Below are 20,474 nucleotides of genomic sequence, written 5' to 3'. Positions count from 1 at the left end.
GGAATTTCTCTCTCTCTCTCTCTCTCTCTCTCTCTCTCTCTCTCTCTCTCTCTCTCTCTCTCTCTCTCTCTCTCTCTCTAGTACCACCACTACCCCCAAGGTTTACGTTCTTCACATATTTGGCGCTAACTTATAATATATTGGCGTGGCTGCGGCATGAAACAAACACACGAGTAAAAGAGATGGAAGGGCGAAGTGAAGAAAGAAGGGAGAGAGAGAGAGAGAGAGAGAGAGAGAGAGAGAGAGAGAGAGAGAGAGAGAGAGAGAGAGAGAGAGAGAGAGAGAGAGGGAGGGAGGGAGGGAGATATAGATGTGAAAGGTGCACCCGAAGAGGAAGAGGGAAAGGAAGCGGGAGACGGAAGGGAAGAAAAAAAAAAGAGGAGGAGGGGTAAGAGAATTCGGGAGTGAGAGAGGAGGAGAGAGAATGAAAGGGGGTAGACGGAGGGGAGTAGAAGAAAGAGGAGTATCAGAATAGTATTAAAAACGTGGAAGTTTGGCTCATGATCAGAGTCGAATAATAATAATGTTAATGGTCATAAAAAAACGAAAAAAAAATAGTAATAATAATAGCTACAGTCAACCGCCAGATATCAGAGGGGTGTATAGCAGCGTAGTGTGTATCACAAGTGGTCTGTTTCACGCTGAGTATTCATACACGGCCACGAATACCTTGCTGTTAGGGAGACCAAGAGAGTAAACAAACCCTCACCTCCAGTCACCTCACCTGAAAATCGAAGGAAAGGAGAGGAAGGAAGGAAGGAGGGGGAAAAGAAAGAATGAAGGGAGGAAGGTAGGGAGGGAAAGTTGGCATGGTTGAGAAAGAAGCAGGGATGTGTAGGGGGCATGGGGAGGGTGCGTGGCGTGGCAGGGAGGGATACAGGCGGGTGAGGGAGGTAAGGTGGGGGCACTGGTAGGTAGGGAAGGGTGGGGTGGAGACAGTGGGGGGAATAGGGTAAGGGAGGTGATGGGGGAGTAGGGGAGGGGATGGAGGCACTAAACGGAGTGGCTGTCGTGGCAGTGGAGGTGGAGGTTGTGAGACAGTCAGCGTGTGTAGTGTGAGGTGCCAAGTGCTGCTTCGCTCACCACTCTCCCTACCTCCCCTGTGACTTCCCGTAACGACCTAGTGACCCGCCGTGCTGGCCCAGGTGACGTGCCTCTCCCCGTCACCTGCAGCCGTCGCATAACACTTCGGAGCGCCCGCCTGTGACCGTCCGCAGAGTGATCGCGTATATATATTTTTTGACGCAGTCCATTTTAGGCTACAGTGGTGTGGCCCCAAAATGGTGATCTGGTGGGAGTGGACGCCTCCAGGTGGTGGGGCGCTGCACGTGCCTAAGTCCCCGCGCCCCGCTGAGAATTAAGGAAAAGTTTGTGTGTTTGGTGCAAGTGGATGGCTGCGGGAACAGTCCGGCGTGGCGTACTCCTCAACTTTTGTCTCGTAAAACTGGAGGAGTGGAGGAGGTGCCTGAATAACGTCAGGTTGTGAGGTTGAGGGTCTCTCTCTCTCTCTCTCTCTCTCTCTCTCTCTCTCTCTCTCTCTCTCTCTCTCTCTCTCTCTCTCTCTCTCTCTCTCTCTCTCTCTCTCTCTCTCTCTCTCTCTCTCTCTCTCTCTCTCTCTCTCTCTCTCTCTCTCTCTCTCTCTCTCTCTCTCTCTCTCTCTCTCTCTCTCTCTCATCGTCTCTGGTGCTACATTGAAGTGAGATGCGTCCGTCTTCCCCTCGTTGTGTTACTCATGTGGAAAGTGAGACAGTGTGAGGTAGAGGAAGGAATGATCTGATGTGTGTGTGTGTGTGTGTGTGATTCCGAGGCCTAAGTGCGCCATACCACCTGAGGTCTAGAGGTGCTTTTTAAGAATGTAATTAATGGAGGGGGAAAAAGTATGTATCGGAAGTAGTAAATTGCTCTTTGAAAGTTAAATACATGCAAACAACACCAAAACTAATATTCTCACCCACAGAAAGGGAAAGAAACATCTGGCAAACACAAAGTCCAAAAATCGATAGTACTTTGAAAACTGAAATTAGTGAGTAGAAAACATGAAAAAAAAAATACAAGCAGATAACATGAAAACAAAAATGTAAGTAGATCACATGAAGAATAAACTAATAAAAAACATGAAAACAAAAATACAAATAGATTACATGAAAAAAAAAAAAAAAAAAAACGAGTAAATAACATGAAAACAAAAAACACAAATTGATAATATGAAAGGAAGCATTCACAAAAAAACATTTACATCCAGAATTCCCCTAAAACACCGAAAATCTGAGAGTAACCAGTACTTAAAAAAAGAAAAAAAAACTAAGTCACACAAAACAGGTAATAAAAAATAAAAAACCACACAAAACATCACGTTGTCACATTACACCACTCAGTCTCGGACACACAGACACACGGACACACGGACACACGTACACACAGACACACAGGTGGAGTCGTGACGCAAGCAGGGAGCAGGTGCCACGAGGGAAGGTAGCAAGGAGTGGAACATACACAAGTCAATGGTGGTGCGTCACGCGTCACGCCCTGACACTCTGCCGTCACCACCGCACACATAATCATCACCTCCTGCCTTACCTGTCAAATTTAGCCTCACCTTGACGGACGCAAACCTTATTATCGCGAGTACAAGGAGTGAAGTGTTGATTTCCGGATAATTATTCAGACCGCTGCGGTGAAAAAGGCAGTGTTGATTTACCTGAATAATGACTGAGTGAATGGGGAAAAAGTGATTTATTATAGTTATTGTGTTTGATTGATTGGATGTGAATGGATGGGGTTTGGATTTTTTTCTGGGAATTTTTTGGATTTGTTTATATCACAGGGGGACATACCATATACAGTAAAAGTTTTTTGTACGTATCTGGTTGAATCTCAAGGGGAAGAGTTGAAGTAGTGTGTTTTTTTTTTGGAATAAATCTTTGAACTTTAAGAAGAAACTTAGATCATATACATTTTTTTTTTACTTTCAGTTTGATGACATGAAAAAAAATAAGAGAATGAGTAATTGTATTTGTCGTGATGCGCAATTTGTTGCGATTTATGAAAAATTCCTCAACAGTAAAAAAAATGATATTGCTCTGACGCACAAAAAAATTTTCGCTGAGGGAAAAAAAAATGGTTCTAAAGGACAATATTCTGTAGTGCTTGTAATTGCATCTGAAACTCAAATCCACGTAACAAAATCACTAAATTTTTGCATTGGATCTAAATTACTGAGAGTGGCACTTAGCTTTCATCAGTGAGGCTGCTGCTGTTGCTGTGTTGTCAGTCAGCAGGATGGGAAGACACTCAGCTGTGTATTCCGCAGTACTCCACCTCACCTGCTGAATACATGGATCTTTTACTCCTGTGGTTGTTTCTGTTAATATTCAGAGCACTGTAAAAAGAAGAAAAAAAAATGCTTGAGCACAGAAAAGAGAGAATATTTGGTTAATTTTGAGCTTTTTAGAATACGGAACTATTTGAGAGACTAGTAGTAAAATAAGTGTCTAAAAAGTTAAAGGAGATTATGAGGAAAAACTGTCTAACATTTAAAAAGAGTTAAACCCCACACTCCCAGACAATGTTTCTCATACCCACATGCTTTTAGACAGCTACTGAATACATGCAGCTGTTAACTTCCACTCCTAGACAATGCTTCTCATAACCACACAAAACTTTTTCAACACATGTACTGCTTGTTTTACTTATTCATTTTTTACGTATGATGGGATCTAATCAAGGGGGTTAAAAAATGCAGAACAACATCCTGTGATGAATCTGTGGACTGGGTAAAGCAAAATTAATCTCGTGTTCTCCTTTTTCTTTTTCGAGTTTGTTAATACATATATTCTTTACTTTGTTTTGAATGTTAACAAAGGACAGTGTTAATAAAAGAGGGTTAAGATTTATTGTGATGAATATAAGTGAAAAAATGGCTAGGATGTAGAGAGAGAGAGAGAGAGAGAGAGAGAGAGAGAGAGAGAGAGAGAGAGAGAGAGAGAGAGAGAGAGAGAGCCAATGTTGTGTCGTTTCTAGGGAGTAGACGTATGATGTGTATGTGTGTGTGTGTGTTTGCGCGCGTGTACCTACCTCAGTCGCTCCATTTCTGCGTACGTGCCCTTGAAAGTGGTGGTGTTTGGGCAGGTATTGGGGGAGGGAATGAATCTGGGAAGGGAGTGCTTACCTTCCGCTCAGGTTCAGTGTAAGAGAGCAGCAAGGCATCGATTGGCTGATTAATAAGTAAACGCGACCTCGCAGACACTAATCCCCCTCCTCCTCCTTCTCCTCCGACTGTTCCTCTTGCTTCGTCTCTTCGTCTTCCACTTCGTCCTTCTCTTACTCGTTATTTTAGTCGTGTGTTGTTGTGTGTTCGTTTTTTTTTTTTTTAGTCACCGTTTTCCTCCTCCTCCTCCTCCTCCTCCTCCTCCTCCTCCAGTTTCGCCTCCCCCAACACCCACAGCTCTTCTTCCTCCTCCTCTTATTCATCCTCATCCTTTCTCTCTCTCTCTCTCTCTCTCTCTCTCTCTCTCTCTCTCTCTCTCTCTCTCTCTCTCTCTCTCTCTCTCTCTCTCTCTCTCTCTCTCTCTCGCTCGCTCGCTCGCTCGCTCTCTCTCTCTCTCTCTCTCTCTCTCTCTCTCTCTCTCTCTCTCTCTCTCTCTCTCTCTCTCTCTCTCTCTCTCTCTCTCTCTCTCTCTCTCTCTCTCTCTCTCTCTCTCTCTCTCTCTCTCTCTCTCTCTCTCTCTCTCTCTCTCTCTCTCTCTCTCTCTCTCTCTCTCTCTCTCTCTCTCTCTCTCTCTCTCTCTCTCTCTCTCTCTCTCTCTCAGGTGTACTCAGTCTGCAGGCACGTTAATTGTACAGGTGGCACAGGTGACTCAGGTGTGGCGCTCACGTTCTTGCCAGATGAAAGGTAAATAGAAGGAGTGAAAAAAATACGTATTATTGAAGATATATTATTTATTGGTGACAAAATTATGTACTCTCTCTGGGAATATGAAAGCTGAAGGTGATTTATTCTTAGCTTGTATTTATTTGATTTTTTTTATTTTCAGTTCTCAAACTTGTTTCGTCTTGTTTGTTTGTATTGTTGATTGCTTTGCTTTTAAGGGCAATCGTGTGAGTTTGTTTATTTGCTCTTAGCTTGGCGGGACATGGCTACAGAGAGAGAGAGAGAGAGAGAGAGAGAGAGAGAGAGAGAGAGAGAGAGAGAGAGAGAGAGAATCTATCGCCGCAAAATCTTTCACACACACAGTATTTCTCGCCTCGCCCGAACCACACAAACTTACCGAGTGTTAAGCGAGAAACTATTGCATTTTAATCAAACTTTCTGGCCTTGAGGGGGCGGGGATGGCTTTCTGGCTCGGTTGTGGCTCATTCCGCGAGCCACCGACGGTCAGGAGCCGAGGAGCAATATTGATACGGCGCTGGGATCTGATTGTGGTGGTGGTGGTGGTGGTGGTGGTAGTAGTGGTGGTGGTGAGGGAATTGCTATGTACCGTCTTTTTATATACAGTATATGGAGGTTTTTACGTTCGTCTTGCGTGCGTTTTGTTACCTTTTTTTATACTTTATGGTGATGGGGAGCAGTAAAAGTAGTAGTAGTAGCGGTAGTAGTATTAGTATTAGTAGTAGTAGTAGTAGTAGCAGCAGTAGCAGCACAGACAATTATTCTTTACACGGTTAAATAATTTCTTTTTCCCTCACTGGTGTTTTGTTGTCTCAGTTCACGGGTGACTGCAATTTTACCGTAAACCAGAAGAGAGAAGAGACTACAGAAGACTTTTATAATTACTTCTTGTCACCACCTTGTAACTGTGAAGCGTGAGGAAGAAGCACCTCTCATACATCCTCCGTGGCGCCAACGATCCCCCTCCCCCATTCCTCCTCCTCCTTCTCCTCCTCCGTGTTGTGTGTTGTTGTGTCAGAGGAATCTAGTAGTCTTAATTGTTTTGTTTATTTATTTATCTATTTTTTTTGTCTCCTTACCTGACACAGTGTACAGTACCACATTCCGTGTTGTCGTGGGTTCTTGTCGTCCATTGGCACACTATGAGGTCGTTTTGTAGGCGAGCGCGCTGTCTGTTTGTCCCCGTTTATTCAACCGCGTGTGTTTGTGTGTCTTATTTTTAGTTTCGTTTTAATTTGATGTCACTGTGGCTTAGGTCCTGCGGGTCTGTCTTTTTCTTTCCTTATCTTTCTCTCTCTCTCTCTTTGTCTTTCTCTCCTCTCGTGTCCCCTGTTACCTTATTTCTCTTTTTTCTTACTTCTGTTCTTTCGTGCTTAGTAGTAGTAGTAGTAGTAGTAGTAGTAGTAGTAGTAGTAATAATAGTAGAAGCTGGCTTTTCTTTCTCACTGCTTCTTTCCTTGTTGCTTCTTCCTTATTTCCTTCCCTTTTTTTGCTTATTGTTCTTTTCATTATTTTATTATTATTATTCTTATTCTTATTCTTATTCTTATTCTTATTATTATTATTATTATTATTATTATTATTATTATTATTATTATTATTATTATTTTATTATTATTATTATTACCACCATCATTATCATCAGTAGTAGTAGTAGTAGTAGTAGTAGTAGTAGAATTCTTTTTTGCTCCATTTACCTTTCTCTTACAACCTTTCTTCCTTACTTCAGCTCTTCTTTATTGATTTTGTTCTTCTTGATGTCTGTACTACCTATTAACAGTAGTAGTAGTAGTAGTAGTAGTAGTAGTAGTAGTAGTAGTAGTAGTAGTAGTAGTAGTAATATTGCTTTCTCATTTATCTTCCCTACTTTCTCCCATACATATTCTTTTTTTATTGACTATTATTCATTTTTTGTCCATATTGCCTATACTAGTAGTAGTAGTAGTAGTAGTAGTAGTAGTAGTAGTAGTAGTAGTAGTAGTAACTTCCACCAAACTATTCATCATTAGACATTTACGTGAGACGGAAATGAAGAGTAAGGGTCTGTGTGTGTGTGTGTGTGTGTGTGTGTGTGTGTGTGTGTGTGTGTGTGTGTGTGTGTGTGTGTGTGTGTGTGTGTGTGTGTGTGTTATAAGGTCAGCAGGAGTATTACGCTGTGTCATCCCAGCAACAGATGCCAAGTGGGAGTGAAGTAACGAGGCAACTTTGACCATTACAATCTCTCTCTCTCTCTCTCTCTCTCTCTCTCTCTCTCTCTCTCTCTCTCTCTCTCTCTCTCTCTCTCTCTCTCTCTCTCTCTCTCTCTCTCTCTCTCTCTCTCTCTCTCTCTCTCTCTCTCTATTCTACTAACCTACTCTCGTCAAAGCACTACTCTCACATCAACTACTCCCTCTCCCTCTCTCACTCTCTCCCTCTCCTTCTCCCTCTCCCTCTCTCCCTTGTGTACATCTCAAGTATCGAATCTATTATTGCCTCAAGAATTTCCCGTCGAACACGTGGACGAGAGAGAGAGAGAGAGAGAGAGAGAGAGAGAGAGAGAGAGAGAGAGAGAGAGAGAGAGAGAGAGAGAGAGAGAGAATAAGTATCAGGGCATTGAAAGAACGTGTATACCTTTGGCAGAGTGTCAGGATCATATGCCTCACTGGTATGAGGGCCTTTATAGAGGAGGAGGGGGAGGAGGAGGAGGAGGAGGAGGAGGAGCAAGGCGAAGATAGAGGGGTAACGGTAGTAGTAGTAGTAGTAGTAGTAGTAGTATATAGAAAGAAGAGTAGGGAAGAAAAAAATATAGAAAGAGAAAGGGTATAAGATTGGATAGGATGAAGAATAGTAGAATTATTAGAGGTAGTAGTTGTATAGTAGTTGTAGTGACAGTAATAGTAGTAATAGTAGGAGGAGGAGGAGGACGAGGAGGAGGAAGGAATAGCATAAAAAAAAGTACGATGGAGGCGAAATAAAAAAAGGAAAGATTGAGAAAAATAGTAAAAACAGGAGAATGTGGAGCAAGAGGAAGAAGAGGAGGAGGAGGAGGAGAAGGCGAAACGTAGATGGAAGTAGAAATAGAGGAGGAACAGAAGGAGGAAGATAGTCACGTAATAGTAGAAGGTGAAGCAAATGTGGATAGGAGGAAGAGGAGGAGGAGGAGAAGAAGGAGGAGGAGGAGGAGGAGGAAAGCAGTAAACGTGTGGAATGTCGCTGCCTTTATGAAACCTCCTCAGGGAGTGACGGGCAGCGGTGAGGGGTCTCTCTCTCTCTCTCTCTCTCTCTCTCTCTCTCTCTCTCTCTCTCTCTCTCTCTCTCTCTCTCTCTCTCTCTCTCTCTCTCTCTCTCTCTCTCTCTCTCTCTCTCTCTCTGCCAAACTGTATGTGTGACTCTTAGTGTGTGTGTGTGTGTGTGTGTGTGTGTGTGTGTGTGTGTGTGTGTGTGTGTGTGTGTGTGTGTGTGTGTGTGTGTAAAAGCCTGAGTACACACACCTCTACTTGCTTCTTTTCACTTTTCACTTTTTAATGCAAGAAAACAAAAGCTTCTAATTAGTTTTAAGCCGTGAATGTTTGGTGGATTGCTCTCTCTCTCTCTCTCTCTCTCTCTCTCTCTCTCTCTCTCTCTCTCTCTCTCTCTCTCTCTCTCTCTCTCTCTCTCTCTCTCTCTTTTGGCCCTTCTCTTTTCTTGATATCTTTTCTCTTTATATTCTCAAAAATTTTCTCCTCATTTTCAGCAAGATGGATTATGTTTTTTTCTTTATTTATTTTTTATTTTTTGTTTGTAAAGTTAATGGTGATACGGTGTTTATTATTATTATTATTATTGTAATTATTATTATTATTGTTATTATTATTATTATTATTATTATTATTATTATTATTATTATTATTATTATTATTATTATTATTATTATTATTATTATTATTCCTACTTCTACCGTCAGAATTATTATTACTATCGTAGGGTTGTCAAGTGCTTACTGGCGTTGGCAAGTGAGTTAGCTAGATGCCAAATTCCTCAGTGAGAGAGAGAGAGAGAGAGAGAGAGAGAGAGAGAGAGAGAGACCTGCACCTCACGCTCTCTCTCTCTCTTCTCTTCTCCCCTCTTCCATTTATCACTTCATTCACCATCTTACTCTCCCTCCCACTCTCCCCTCTTCTCCCCTTCCCTTTCCTTTCCTCCCATCACCCTTCTGCCAACCTTCATTTCCCTGGTTCCAGCTCACTGTGTCCGCTTCCCTCTTTCTCTCTCTCTCTCTCTCTCTCTCTCTCCCCCCCTTCTCCCTCTCTCCCTGGTCACGCCTCTTCCCTGGCACTCTCTAGTCTTTCACACTCTTAGGGCACGTCCTGTCCTGCTTTCTCTCTCTCTCTCTCTCTCTCTCTCTCTCTCTCTCTCTCTCTCTCTCTCTCTCTCTCTCTCTCTCTCTCTCTGGTTTTTTCGTATGAATTTGTTTTATCGTTTTTTTTTATTTTTACTGTTGGTTTTTATGTTCGTTTTTTTCTTTTTTTTTGTTCCATTTTATATGATTTAAGTACTCTGTTATTTTTCTATTATTTCCTTTACGTTCTCTATCTTTTACCTTCTACACTCTTTCCTGTTCTCCTTCCTGTTCTCCTCCTCCTCCTCTTCCCTTTTATTTTCTGATTCTAACCTTCTTTTTCTCTTTCATGTCTTTTTATTTTTCCTCTCCAGGTAAAGTTATCCTCATCTCACCTTCAGCGTCACTATCATTTCCATTCATTATCCTTCACAGAATCCTCCTCTTCCTTATCGCGCACTTCACTCACTGTCTTCCTTCTTTTCCCTTTTCCTCCATCCTTTTGACTCTTCCTTTATCTTCTCCTCCCACCTCTATTAATCCTTTCATTCTTCTCTCTTTCTCCCTTCTAACATTTCTTCTTGTGTGGTTTAATCCTCTTCTCTCTCGCTGTCCTCTTCTTTCCTATATTACTCCTCTTTCTATTCTTTTATATTCCTCCTCTTTTTTTTTTCTGTTCTTCCGTACATCTCTCTTTCCTTCCACCTTTGTTAGTTTTCGTCCTCCATTCCAAGATTCTTCTGGTGTTCCTTAATTCCTTTTTCTTCATCTTTTGCTGTTTCATTTTACTCTCCATCCTTTCATCTTTCCTTGTTCATCTCATATTTTCCTTTTGTCTTTGCCTATGTTAGTTTCTATTTGTTTTCTTGCCTTATATTATGTGCGCTTTCATTATTTTTTTTACCTATATTTTTGTCTAATTTTCATTCCTCTGTCTTGCTCCTACATCTCTATTACTTATATTGCCTCCTTTATTCGTTGCTTTCCCGTTTTGTCTTTGTTAGTATCCATTTTTCTAGTCATTCCAACTCTTTCTAATTTCACTATACTTTCCACCCTTTTATCTCTCTCGCTCACTCATATTTCTTCATTCTTGCCTTTAGTTATTGCTCATCCTTACTGTCGTAGTCTGCTGGAGCCTCCTGTCCTGTCCTGTCTTGTCCTGTTCCATTTTGTCCATTACTGCCAATGTTTCAAATTCTTTCCCTTCTTTCTACATCCTGTCTTTTCCTTCATTCTTCCCTCTAGTTAGTAGCCATCTTTAAAGTGTGCTTGAATCTCCTTTTGTCCTGTCTTGTCTTGTCTTTTTAAATTTTGTCTTGGTGTTAATGCCTCAAACTCTTTCCTTCTTTCCTTTCTTATTTAACTTTATCCTCCATTCTTTCTTTCATTCTTGCCTCTAGTTAGTGTCCATCTTTACTGTCCCAGTGTGCTTGAACCTCCTCCTTCTGCCCCTCCTGTCCCGTCCCTGTGTCTTGTCTCCCGCGGCCACGCCCTCACTCCTTCACCTGCGGGTCTGGCGTGGAGTAATTCGTGGCTCAGGTGATGCCTTCCGCTTTAAGCTGTGGCGCTGCTGCCTCGCTCCCTCACCTTAAACCTTCCTTGCGCCTTTTTTTTGTGGGGCTACGTAACCCTCTACCTACGTATCACCGTCGCCTTGTGATAGAGTTAACCTTTAAAGACTTGTCGGTAACTGCTTCTCTTTGGTATCTCCAGAATTGCTGCCTATAATGTGGTGTTGGTTTAATTAATGTCTTCGCTAATTTTTAGTCTTCATGTCTTCGCTAAGTTAGTCTTTATGTTTCCCTTAGTCATTATTTGCTTCCCCGTCTCAGTACCTTTATTTTTCCGTTTTCCTTTTCTCTTTGCATTGTATCGCTTTTTCTACGTGCTTCCTCTTTTCTCGCATTTTCATCCATTTTTCATGGTTTTCAGTTTTCTTTCTCTATATTTATTTGATTTTTTTTTCATCGTTTCAACCTCGGTTTTGTATCATCTTTCTATTCTTCTCTTGTCTTGCTTTTCTCATCCATGTTTTATAGTTTTCTTCTGAGCCACTATTTATTTCCTTTTTCTCTCTCTCTATTTTTTTCTCTCGATAACCTAACCTAAACTAATCTTATCTAATCTAACTTTTTTCTCTCGATATCCTAACCTAATCTGATCTAACTTTCTTTTTCTTTAATTCTTTGTCGATTTCCTAATCTAACCTAACCTAACCTAACCTCATCTCTCATTTGCACCGTCTTCTTACTTTACTCTTGTCTTGCATCTCATTCATCTTTGATATTTAAAAGTCACTATTACCTACGCTTTTCCTTATTCCCCGCAACCCTTCATTTCCAATCCCTCATCGTTGCCTCGTGTCCTGTCTTTCCTCCTGTCCACCATCTTTCCCTCTCCCTCTCCCTCTGCCTCGCCACTCTCGTCGTCTCTGCCTTGGTCGTCATTTAATGTTTTACCGTCGCCTTGTCTGTTACTTCGGCCAAAGCAGAGAGGCGTGCTGTCTGATGTTCAAGTTTTTGCGTGAATGTGTGAAGGGAGATGGAGGTGCGAGGCGGAGGAGGTGAGGGGGGAAGGGGAGGGGAGAGGGGAATGTAGGGAAGACGTGAATAATGAAGTCTGAATCAGAGAGGTGGAAGTGTGGTGGGGCATTCTTATGGCGGCGTGGATTTCTTAAGGATATGCTGAGAATGTACATAAGAAAACACCGTGTTGTATATTTACGTTTGGTGACATTGGATGTGTGGAGTGTGGAGTGTATAAAGGGACATACATAGTGTTGTTTATACATTTTGGGTCTGTGCTGAGGCCGTTTGTTGACTCGCCCAACCACAACACCGCCAAGGCGCCACGTGTTTCCCTGTGACTTTATCGAAACTGTTCAAACAGCGAGGTTTGGAGACACGCCCTTTCCTCCCCGGCCCGCGTCCCGCCTCAGCTCCTTGTGTTATCTGACCCACCGGCTCGTGTGGCCCACAAGACTTGTTCCAAACAACCACAACTTTGGTAAATGACTCTCCTCAAAACTTCAAAGTGATTCCCTCTCGTGGCGGTGGCGAGGCAAGGTGGGGAGGCGTGGTATAGGCTGGCGTGCCTCGCGGTGCACGGGGCGGCGCTGTGTGGAGGCCGCCACGCCAGTGTACCCTGAGGGGAGGCAGCCGCAGTGCGTCCTTCAAAGGCTCGTCCATTAATGATGTTTTGGTTGCAGGTGAACTCATGAAAACCTAATTGTCGCGACACGTTGTGATTGTCGCCGCCTCGGTGCTTTACTCGAGGAAAAACAGACGCAACTGTTTGATGCAGCAGCTCAAGCTCGGCGAAAGTTGCGATCTGGTTGTGGGATGAGTAAGTGAGAGTGGTGGTGGTGGTGCGTGGTGATGAGAGTAGAAGGCGTGTGCAGGGTTGACCTGCGCGCCCTGTGATGACCGCAGCACCGCCCGCCGCCCTCACCTGCAGGAGAAGGGGCCCCGCCCCCGGAGGGTCGCCCCGGGCCGGAGTGTGCGGGCAGGACCCCCATGTGCTGGTGGTCGCCGCGTGCCGGCGGGGACGTGATGCGTGAGATCGGGGACAGTGGCCGCTGCAACGGTGGGCCAGCGGCGCCCCGGGAGCACGGCGGCGGCGTGGGGGGCGGCGCGGGGGACGGCGGGGGAGGGCAGCAGCTGGGGGGCGAGGACCCCGAGGAGACGACGCCCCTCACCCTGCTGGCGGCCGATCCCCCCGACAAGGACCTGACGGACATCAACAGTCTGCTGGACGACATCCACAAGCTGGGGGGCCGCGGTGACAGCATCCCGCTGCGCTCCCTCACGCCAGGGCCAGACCGGGAGCCGTCCTCTCGCCGCCACACGCCCGTCTCCCAGCCCCGGGCGTCGCACAGCCGCAAGCCCAGCAGCAGCTCCTCTGAGGAGATCATCGAAGTAGAGCCTCGAGCAGCGGCTCAGGTAAGACTTAACGCTTCCTTTTTCCTCTTGTTGTTACGCACCACCTCCCACAACCCCCCTGCCCTCACCACCTCTGTCCTCCCCTGCTCTCCCCTGCCCTGCCCCTGTAGTCAGAGTGATCAGCAGAGGCTGGGTTCGTACCGTGCCCACCAAAGCTTCAATACTGTATTAATAGCTCGTCTCGGCTCAGTAGAGCCGCTTGTTTATCGAGGCAGTGAGGCAGAGCAGCCACTGAACTAACTCATCCCCAGCGGCCACCTCGTTCAGTACACACGAGTCTCAATTACTCCCCTGAGGCTGCCTGACTGCCTAACTGCCTGACTGGCTTATTGGCCGAGTGGAGGTGGTGCTGACTGACCTGTCATGAATGGAGTGACTGGCTAGGTAGAAGGTTGCATGGTGTTGAGTGACTGATTGAGAGGCGCGTGCTGACTGGCTGAATGATAGCAAGGCCTCACTGGATCTCCGACGTGGCGGTGCTGACTGGGGGAATGAAAGTGTGGCGGTGGCGGCAGGGTGGCAGAGTGATGGCAGCGGGGTCTGGAAATACCTGAACCCTGTCTGCCTCACCATTTTGATCAGATTGCGGGCAGCGGGGAAAACTTTGTGTCGGAAGTAGAAGGAAAGTTTGATACTGTGGGTCTGCGGAGTCGGCGGTGTGAGGCGGTGATGGAGAGGAGGAGGAGGAGGAGGCAATAGAGGAGCGAAGAAATTGGGGAAGGAGGAGGGAAGAAGAGATGAAGACCATGAGGAGAAGGAAGGAGAGGAGATGGTGTTAATGGCCCTAGGAAAGTATCGGGGACATCACATGTAGAAGACCGAGGAGAAACTGTTGGAGGCCCTGTGGGAGATCAACTCTAGTTCTTAGTTGCCTGAAGTATATCGAGTCTGCCTCTGAGTGGACGAAGGACGTGTGCGCTGAGTGTGAGCTGTAGGCGGCTTGTTTCTTCTCTAGTCCCTTAAAGGTGGTTTTCTCTCATCAAACTCAAGGAAAACCAGGGATAAATTTTGTACTGTAGATAATTCTGCATTTCATTTCTCGTCCACGTCTTTGTAATGTTTGTAAGGACGGTGAAGTGATATATTGGTCATTTTTTGGATTACCTAGAGAAACGTAATTATTTTTTGATGATCTAGGGAGGATTTGTAAACTGAATCTAATACCACTTTATAACTTTACTTACATACATACATACATACATATATACATACAAACACATAACATACTACCTTTCACGGTGCTTTAGGTAAGGCTAAGTCACAAATGGCGTTAGATATAGCGTAACGAAGCCAGTCGCTCTACATGAAGCTCAACTTTTCGAAACATCATCTATCTGTCCATGTGTTCATTACGTAGATTCAGTCACTGCATTAACCTCAGCGCTCTGGTAATGTTCTAATGTCACACGGAGATTAAGGTTAATACTTCCCAACACGTCGCTTAATACTGCTCCCTCCCGTGCTCCGGTAAAAGCTAATGGTGGCATCAAAGCATCGAAGCGTGTTCACCGCGTATGAATGAAGCTTCGTGCAGACACCTTCAATGCCCTCGCACCGTATGAACCCCAACCTCTCTCTCTCTCTCTCTCTCTCTCTCTCTCTCTCTCTCTCCTATGAATTTTGTTTTGTTAATTTTAACTTTTTGTGTGTTTTGTTCTTTTTTTTTTATCTTCCTATTGGTTTATGATTTAAGTTCTTTATATAAATTCCTTCACGTTTTGTTTCTATTATCTCTCTCACATTCTCCTCCTCCTCCTCCTCCTCCTCCTCCTCCTCCTCCTCCTCCTCCTCCTCCTCCTCCTCCTCCTCCTCCTCCTCCCCCCCTTTTATTCCCCAGTTTTGACCTTCCCTTTCTCTTTCCTCTCCTTTCTCTTTCACACACACACACACACACACACACACACACACACACACACACACACACACACACACACACACACACACACACACACACACACACACACACAGAGAGAGAGAGATTAAATAGCCATCATTAATACATTCGAAAACCATTTACGAAACCGTTTTAAAAGTCCCTCACTGTGCACGTATACGTAAACCTTCTCAACCGTACCATCGCAATAACCGGATTGTGATAAATGGATCGAAAAAGAAAGAAAATGAAAAGTACGTAATAATGAAAGTAATGACGCTGCTCGGATTTACGGAGACGCGTGAAAGCCATTCACTCACACGTCATTTTCCGGACAGTTGGAAGGGAGTCCGGATAAGCGAGCGTCCGGATATTCAAATGCCGGATAATTGAGAGAATTTAAGAGAGTGGGCGTGGCTGAGACGAGACTGCCTCTGATTGGTGGATTTGTCTCCCACAGTCCTGGTAATTCGAGAGAGAGAGAGAGAGAGAGAGAGAGAGAGAGAGAGAGAGAGAGAGAGAGAGAGAGAGAGAGAGAGAGAGAGAGAGAGACCCACAATTACTCTTCCACGCCATTAGTTCGCCATCAGGCAAAATGACCCAAACAGGGAAGAAAACTCTCTCTTTCTCTCTCTCTCTCTCTCTCTCTCTCTCTCTCTCTCTCTCTCTCTCTCTCTCTCTCTCTCTCTAACATACAGTCTGACAGCTTTCCATTTGCTTGTGTTTTCATACTTTTTTTCCTCTTTTCCCTGCCTGAGTCTTTTTTTTTTCCCTCTTTGGTTCTTATTTGCTGCTTTATTTGCGTGTTGTTGTGCCTTTTGTACCTGGCTTTACCGAAATTTCTCTCTCTCTCTCTCTCTCTCTCTCTCTCTCTCTCTCTCTCTCTCTCTCTCTCTCTCTCTCTCTCTCTCTCTCTCTCTCTCTCTCTCTCATTTGTGTGTATATTTTGTGTGTGTCAGGTTTCCTTTCTTATTTTATTTTTTTTATTCTGTTGATTTTTTTAAGGTTCTTGAAATTCCGTCGCATGTTAGTGTGTGTGTGTGTGTGTGTGTGTGTGTGTGTGTGTGTGTGTGTGTGTGTGTGTGTGTGTGTGTGTGTGTGTTTTGTATCATTATTTTTTTTTGTTTGCGTGTTTCTTCTGCTTGTAAGATTTCTTTCATCTACTACTACTACTACTACTACTACTACTACTACTACTACTACTACTACTACTACTACTACTACTACTACTACTACCACCATCACCTTATCTCTAGCTCATTATCATCATTATCACCATTATCATCAACACCTTGTTATTGTTGTTGTTGTTGCTGTTGTTGTTCTTTCGTTACGGCAAATGGACATGAAAGAAAGTCTCTCTCTCTCTCTCTCTCTCTCTCTCTCTCTCTCTCTCTCTCTCTCTCTCTCTCTCTCTCTCTCTCTCTCTCTCTCTCTCTCTCTCTCTCTCTCTCTCTCTCTCTCTCTCTCTCTCTCTCTCTCTCTCTCTCTCTCTCTCACTTGTTTTCCGCGTCTTCATCCTCTTCAGTGTGGCACAAAAACTCTCTTCACTTATCTCTGTCTCCCGGTTTAGTCGCTTCCCTTAATCTTCTGAGTGTTAATCGCTGGCAAAGTGGTTTGAGAGAGTCCATTTTCCTCTCCTTCTTCTCTTTCTCTTCCTTTCTCTTCTCGTCTTGCTCCTTGTCCCTGGCCGCCTCCTCCTCCTCCTCGTCGTCCTCCCCCTTTTATTCATTCTTATTATCCTCGCCGTCCTTATCTTCTTCTTCTTCTTCTTCTTCTTCTTCTTCTTCTTCTTCTTCTTCTTCTTCTTCTTCTTCTTCTTCTTCTTCTTCTTCTTCTTCTTCTTCTTCTTCTTCTTCTTCTTCTTCTTCTTCTTCTTCTTCTTCTTCTTCTTCTTCTTCTTCTTCTTCTTCTTCTTCTTCTTCTTCTTCTTCTTCTTCTTCTTCTTCTTCTTCTTCTTCTTCTTCTTCTTCTTCTTCTTCTTCTTCTTCTTCTTCTTCTTCTTCTTCTTCTTCTTCTTCTTCTTCTTCTTCTTCTTCTTCTTCTTCTTCTTCTTCTTCTTCTTCTTCTTCTTCTTCTTCTTCTTCTTCTTCTTCTTCTTCTTCTTCTTCTTCTTCTTCTTCTTCTTCTTCTTCTTCTTCTTCTTCTTCTTCTTCTTCTTCTTCTTCTTCTTCTTCTTCTTCTTCTTCTTCTTCTTCTTCTTCTTCTTCTTCTTCTTCTTCTTCTTCTTCTTCTTCTTCTTCTTCTTCTTCTTCTTCTTCTTCTTCTTCTTCTTCTTCTTCTTCTTCTTCTTCTTTGCCGCGTTTCCAAGATTGATATTTTCTTGGTAAAGTCTCTCTTGAAGGCGCTGTGCTTCTTTCCTTTATTCCTTCTTAAATTCTCACTCGTTTTGAATCCGTTCACTAAAAGAAAGTATTCTTATTTTTATGTTATTAAAAGTCAAAGTTTTGTCACATCTGTCTTTGGTAAGACATGCTTTATTCTTATTTCGAATGTTATTTATTTATTTATTTTTTTTTATTTCTGTGTATTTTTTTATGTCAAACTTATAGTATTGATATTTTTAAACATTTCTACGTATTATTATTGACGGTGTCATTTATTTGGTAAGACTTCATATCTTCTTTTTTTTTTTCAGAATTCTTTCGTATTTTATATACATATTAAAGTTACTAATTCCATCGCTATTTTTACACTTAATGTATTAATATTATTATTGCCAATGTCCTTTGTTTCGCCTTTCATTACTTGCAGTTTTTTTTTTTTCAGAATTATTTCGTATTTTACATCTAATTAATTTCATCGCTGTTTTTACACTTAATCTATCACTAGTATTACTGTCAATGTCCTTTGTTTGCTAAGACCTTCGCTTTTTCTTGCAGAGTACCTTTTCAGACTTCTTCCGTATTTCATATGTATCAACCTTAAAATATTACTTCTGCTATTACTGTACTATTATTACTATTAATACGTCTTGCCACTTTTACCAGCGTTCAAGTCCTTATTGCCATATTTCCTCTCTTTGAAACTCCCGCCCATAACATACGAGAATGGATCCTTTAATCCCTCTCCCTCCCATACGGCGCCATATAACATGTTGTGGCGCCATAACTCAATCAATTTCCAATACCAGTCCTTCCCATACACGCGTTTACTTCCATTCCTCAGCCTTTATCTGCATGTAAGCCCCCCATTCAAGGCTGTTACGGCTCCCATTATGCTAGTCAGTTCTATTCCATCAGCCCCATTAGTCTTGGTCTCTCCTGTGAACATCTGATATTAAGTTTTAGTTCTTATTGTGTCTTGGAATTGTTTCGCCTTTATTTATATACAAGGTCTGTTACGGGTTACAGACTGTATTGTTTTTGCCATAGTAGTCTTTCTCTCTCTTGTGGACATCGTTACTCGTTCCTATTTTGTGTTGCGCTGTATACTTAAGCTTATTTGTTTATGTAAGAGGGTTTTTTTTTTCTTTTGCCAAGTGCTACAAAAATACAGTAAGAAAGGCCCTCGGAAAGCATAAAGCCAGAAATGCTGTCCAGAATTTAAGGAGTGCCTACCTGTGGAAATTTTTTATACGTGAAGAATTTCGATTTTTTATTTATTTATTTATTTATTTGATAATTTATTGGCCTTTTACAGAAGCACCAATACATATTGCCTGATACAAGTGATGCAAGTCAACCTTCTCCAAGCGCCCATTGAGAAGCTAATTTATGCATGAAGGAGGCTGGCTAAGGGCACAAAGAGGGGGAGAAAGCTCGCCATTTTGCCACTCACGTAAGCAAGAGTCGAAAATAATGACCAGTTTACGAGTAGCTCTGAAGTGTTCGTGGTACTCCCCTCTTGTCAGAGAGAGAGAGAGAGAGAGAGAGAGAGAGAGAGAGAGAGAGAGAGAGAGAGAGAGAGAGAGAGAGAGAGAGAGAGAGAGAGAGTACTGGCTATATCTTGCGTTAGGGAGATGGACAACAGAGTGAAATGTCTACACCTACCTTTACTTCACTGATTGGCTGAAGGGACGCGTAATCTTCCTTGTCCTCTTTGCTTCTCGTAATCAAAACAAACTACCAGATAATAACGAGGCATGTCCCCTCTTGGTCTTTTGTGGCCATTCTTAATTTGCCAGAAAAATAAGAAAATGCGGGGAAGGAATTATTTTTGTGGTGGTGACTCAGTGGTTTGTGGGAGGAGGAGGAGGAGGAGGAGGAGGAGGAGGAGGAGGAGGAGGAGGAGGAGGAGGAATATGAAATGAGACCCCACTATGTCGTTTTTTTTAATATCTGTAGTTTTTTTTATATATAACCTCTAAAAAGTGAGAATTAAGACTGTGTGTGTGTGTGTGTGTGTGTGTGTGTGTGTGTGTGTGTGTGTGTGTGTGTGTGTGTGTGTGTGTGTGTGTGTGTGTGTGTGTGTGTGTGTGTGTGTGTGTGTGTGTGTGCCTTCGTCTTAACATCAAAAGAATGGGGCGAGAATATGTGAGTATTATTGGATCTCCACACACACACACACACACACACACACACACACACACACACACACACACACACACACACACACACACACACACACACACACACACACACACACACACACACACACACTGTACATATGCATTTCCCTTTCCATCAAATATAATTACCATTCCTCTCTCCGCCTCAAGATGATGTCAGAGCGGGACGTAAAATGTTCTAGCGTTTAAATTGAAATGTTTACGAAGCAATATTATACGGCAGCGTTTAATTAACACGTGTCAGAAGAAAGGCGATACTAGCGTGTGTTGAGGCATTTTAATATCAGTCCCAGAAAATGTTAATGGCGCAGAAGAACACCAGTTATAATTTAGGCCAATTGAGACTGCAGGATTAACTCATACTGGCGTGTGTTGCAACATTTAACTCTTTCAGTGCTCTTTGTCATATTTTTCCCTAATTGCTAACCATTCTGAGATATCATTTCTTTCTTGTTCAACAGCCACATCCAAACCTTGTACAATCCAGGAATTGCAATATATATTCTTTCTTTTTTTTTCTTTTTTTTTTTTATCCGTTTTTATCCGTGTGTTGCGACATGTAAGCCTTTCACTACTCCTCGGTACATTTTTCCCTAATTGCTAACCACTCTGAGATCTCCTCTTGTTCCACAGTTACCTTAGAACAATTTACTCACCAGGAATTGCGAGGTATTTTTATTATCGCCTCCTTTCGTGTAGATGCTCATTAATATTCCATACAATTCTTTTAGTGCTGTGATCTGTTGCATATTGCCGTGAAATTAAACACTAGTCATAGATAAAGCAGACAGTAATGATTGGCGCACAACACGTACAGAAATACCACTTGCAATCTTGCCAAAGCCCCAGCACACCAAAAAAAGCGACAAAAAAAGCGAGATTAGCTAACTCAGGGTAATAAAAAACAGCCGTGCTTCTTTATTATCTGTTAGTGTGCCACAATCTGTCATTCCTCCTTACCT

At 43.1% G+C, this 20,474-nt stretch overlaps 1 protein-coding gene across 1 annotated transcript; it reads left to right on the top strand.

Annotated features, from left to right (window-relative positions):
* Positions 1-785: 785 nt before the first annotated feature.
* On the top strand, positions 786-14,345 carry LOC135090449 (uncharacterized). The gene is made up of 2 exons (XM_063987191.1): positions 786-1,145; positions 12,397-14,345. Exon 2 carries the CDS (start codon positions 12,704-12,706, stop codon positions 13,367-13,369), a length of 666 nt encoding a protein of 221 aa, XP_063843261.1. The 5' UTR covers positions 786-1,145; positions 12,397-12,703; the 3' UTR covers positions 13,370-14,345.
* Positions 14,346-20,474: the final 6,129 nt, after the last annotated feature.

Source organism: Scylla paramamosain, chromosome 35 (genome assembly GCF_035594125.1).
Source record: "Scylla paramamosain isolate STU-SP2022 chromosome 35, ASM3559412v1, whole genome shotgun sequence".
In the NCBI taxonomy this organism is placed as follows: Eukaryota; Metazoa; Arthropoda; class Malacostraca; order Decapoda; family Portunidae; genus Scylla; species Scylla paramamosain.
This window is presented reverse-complemented; position numbering and strand designations above follow the sequence as displayed.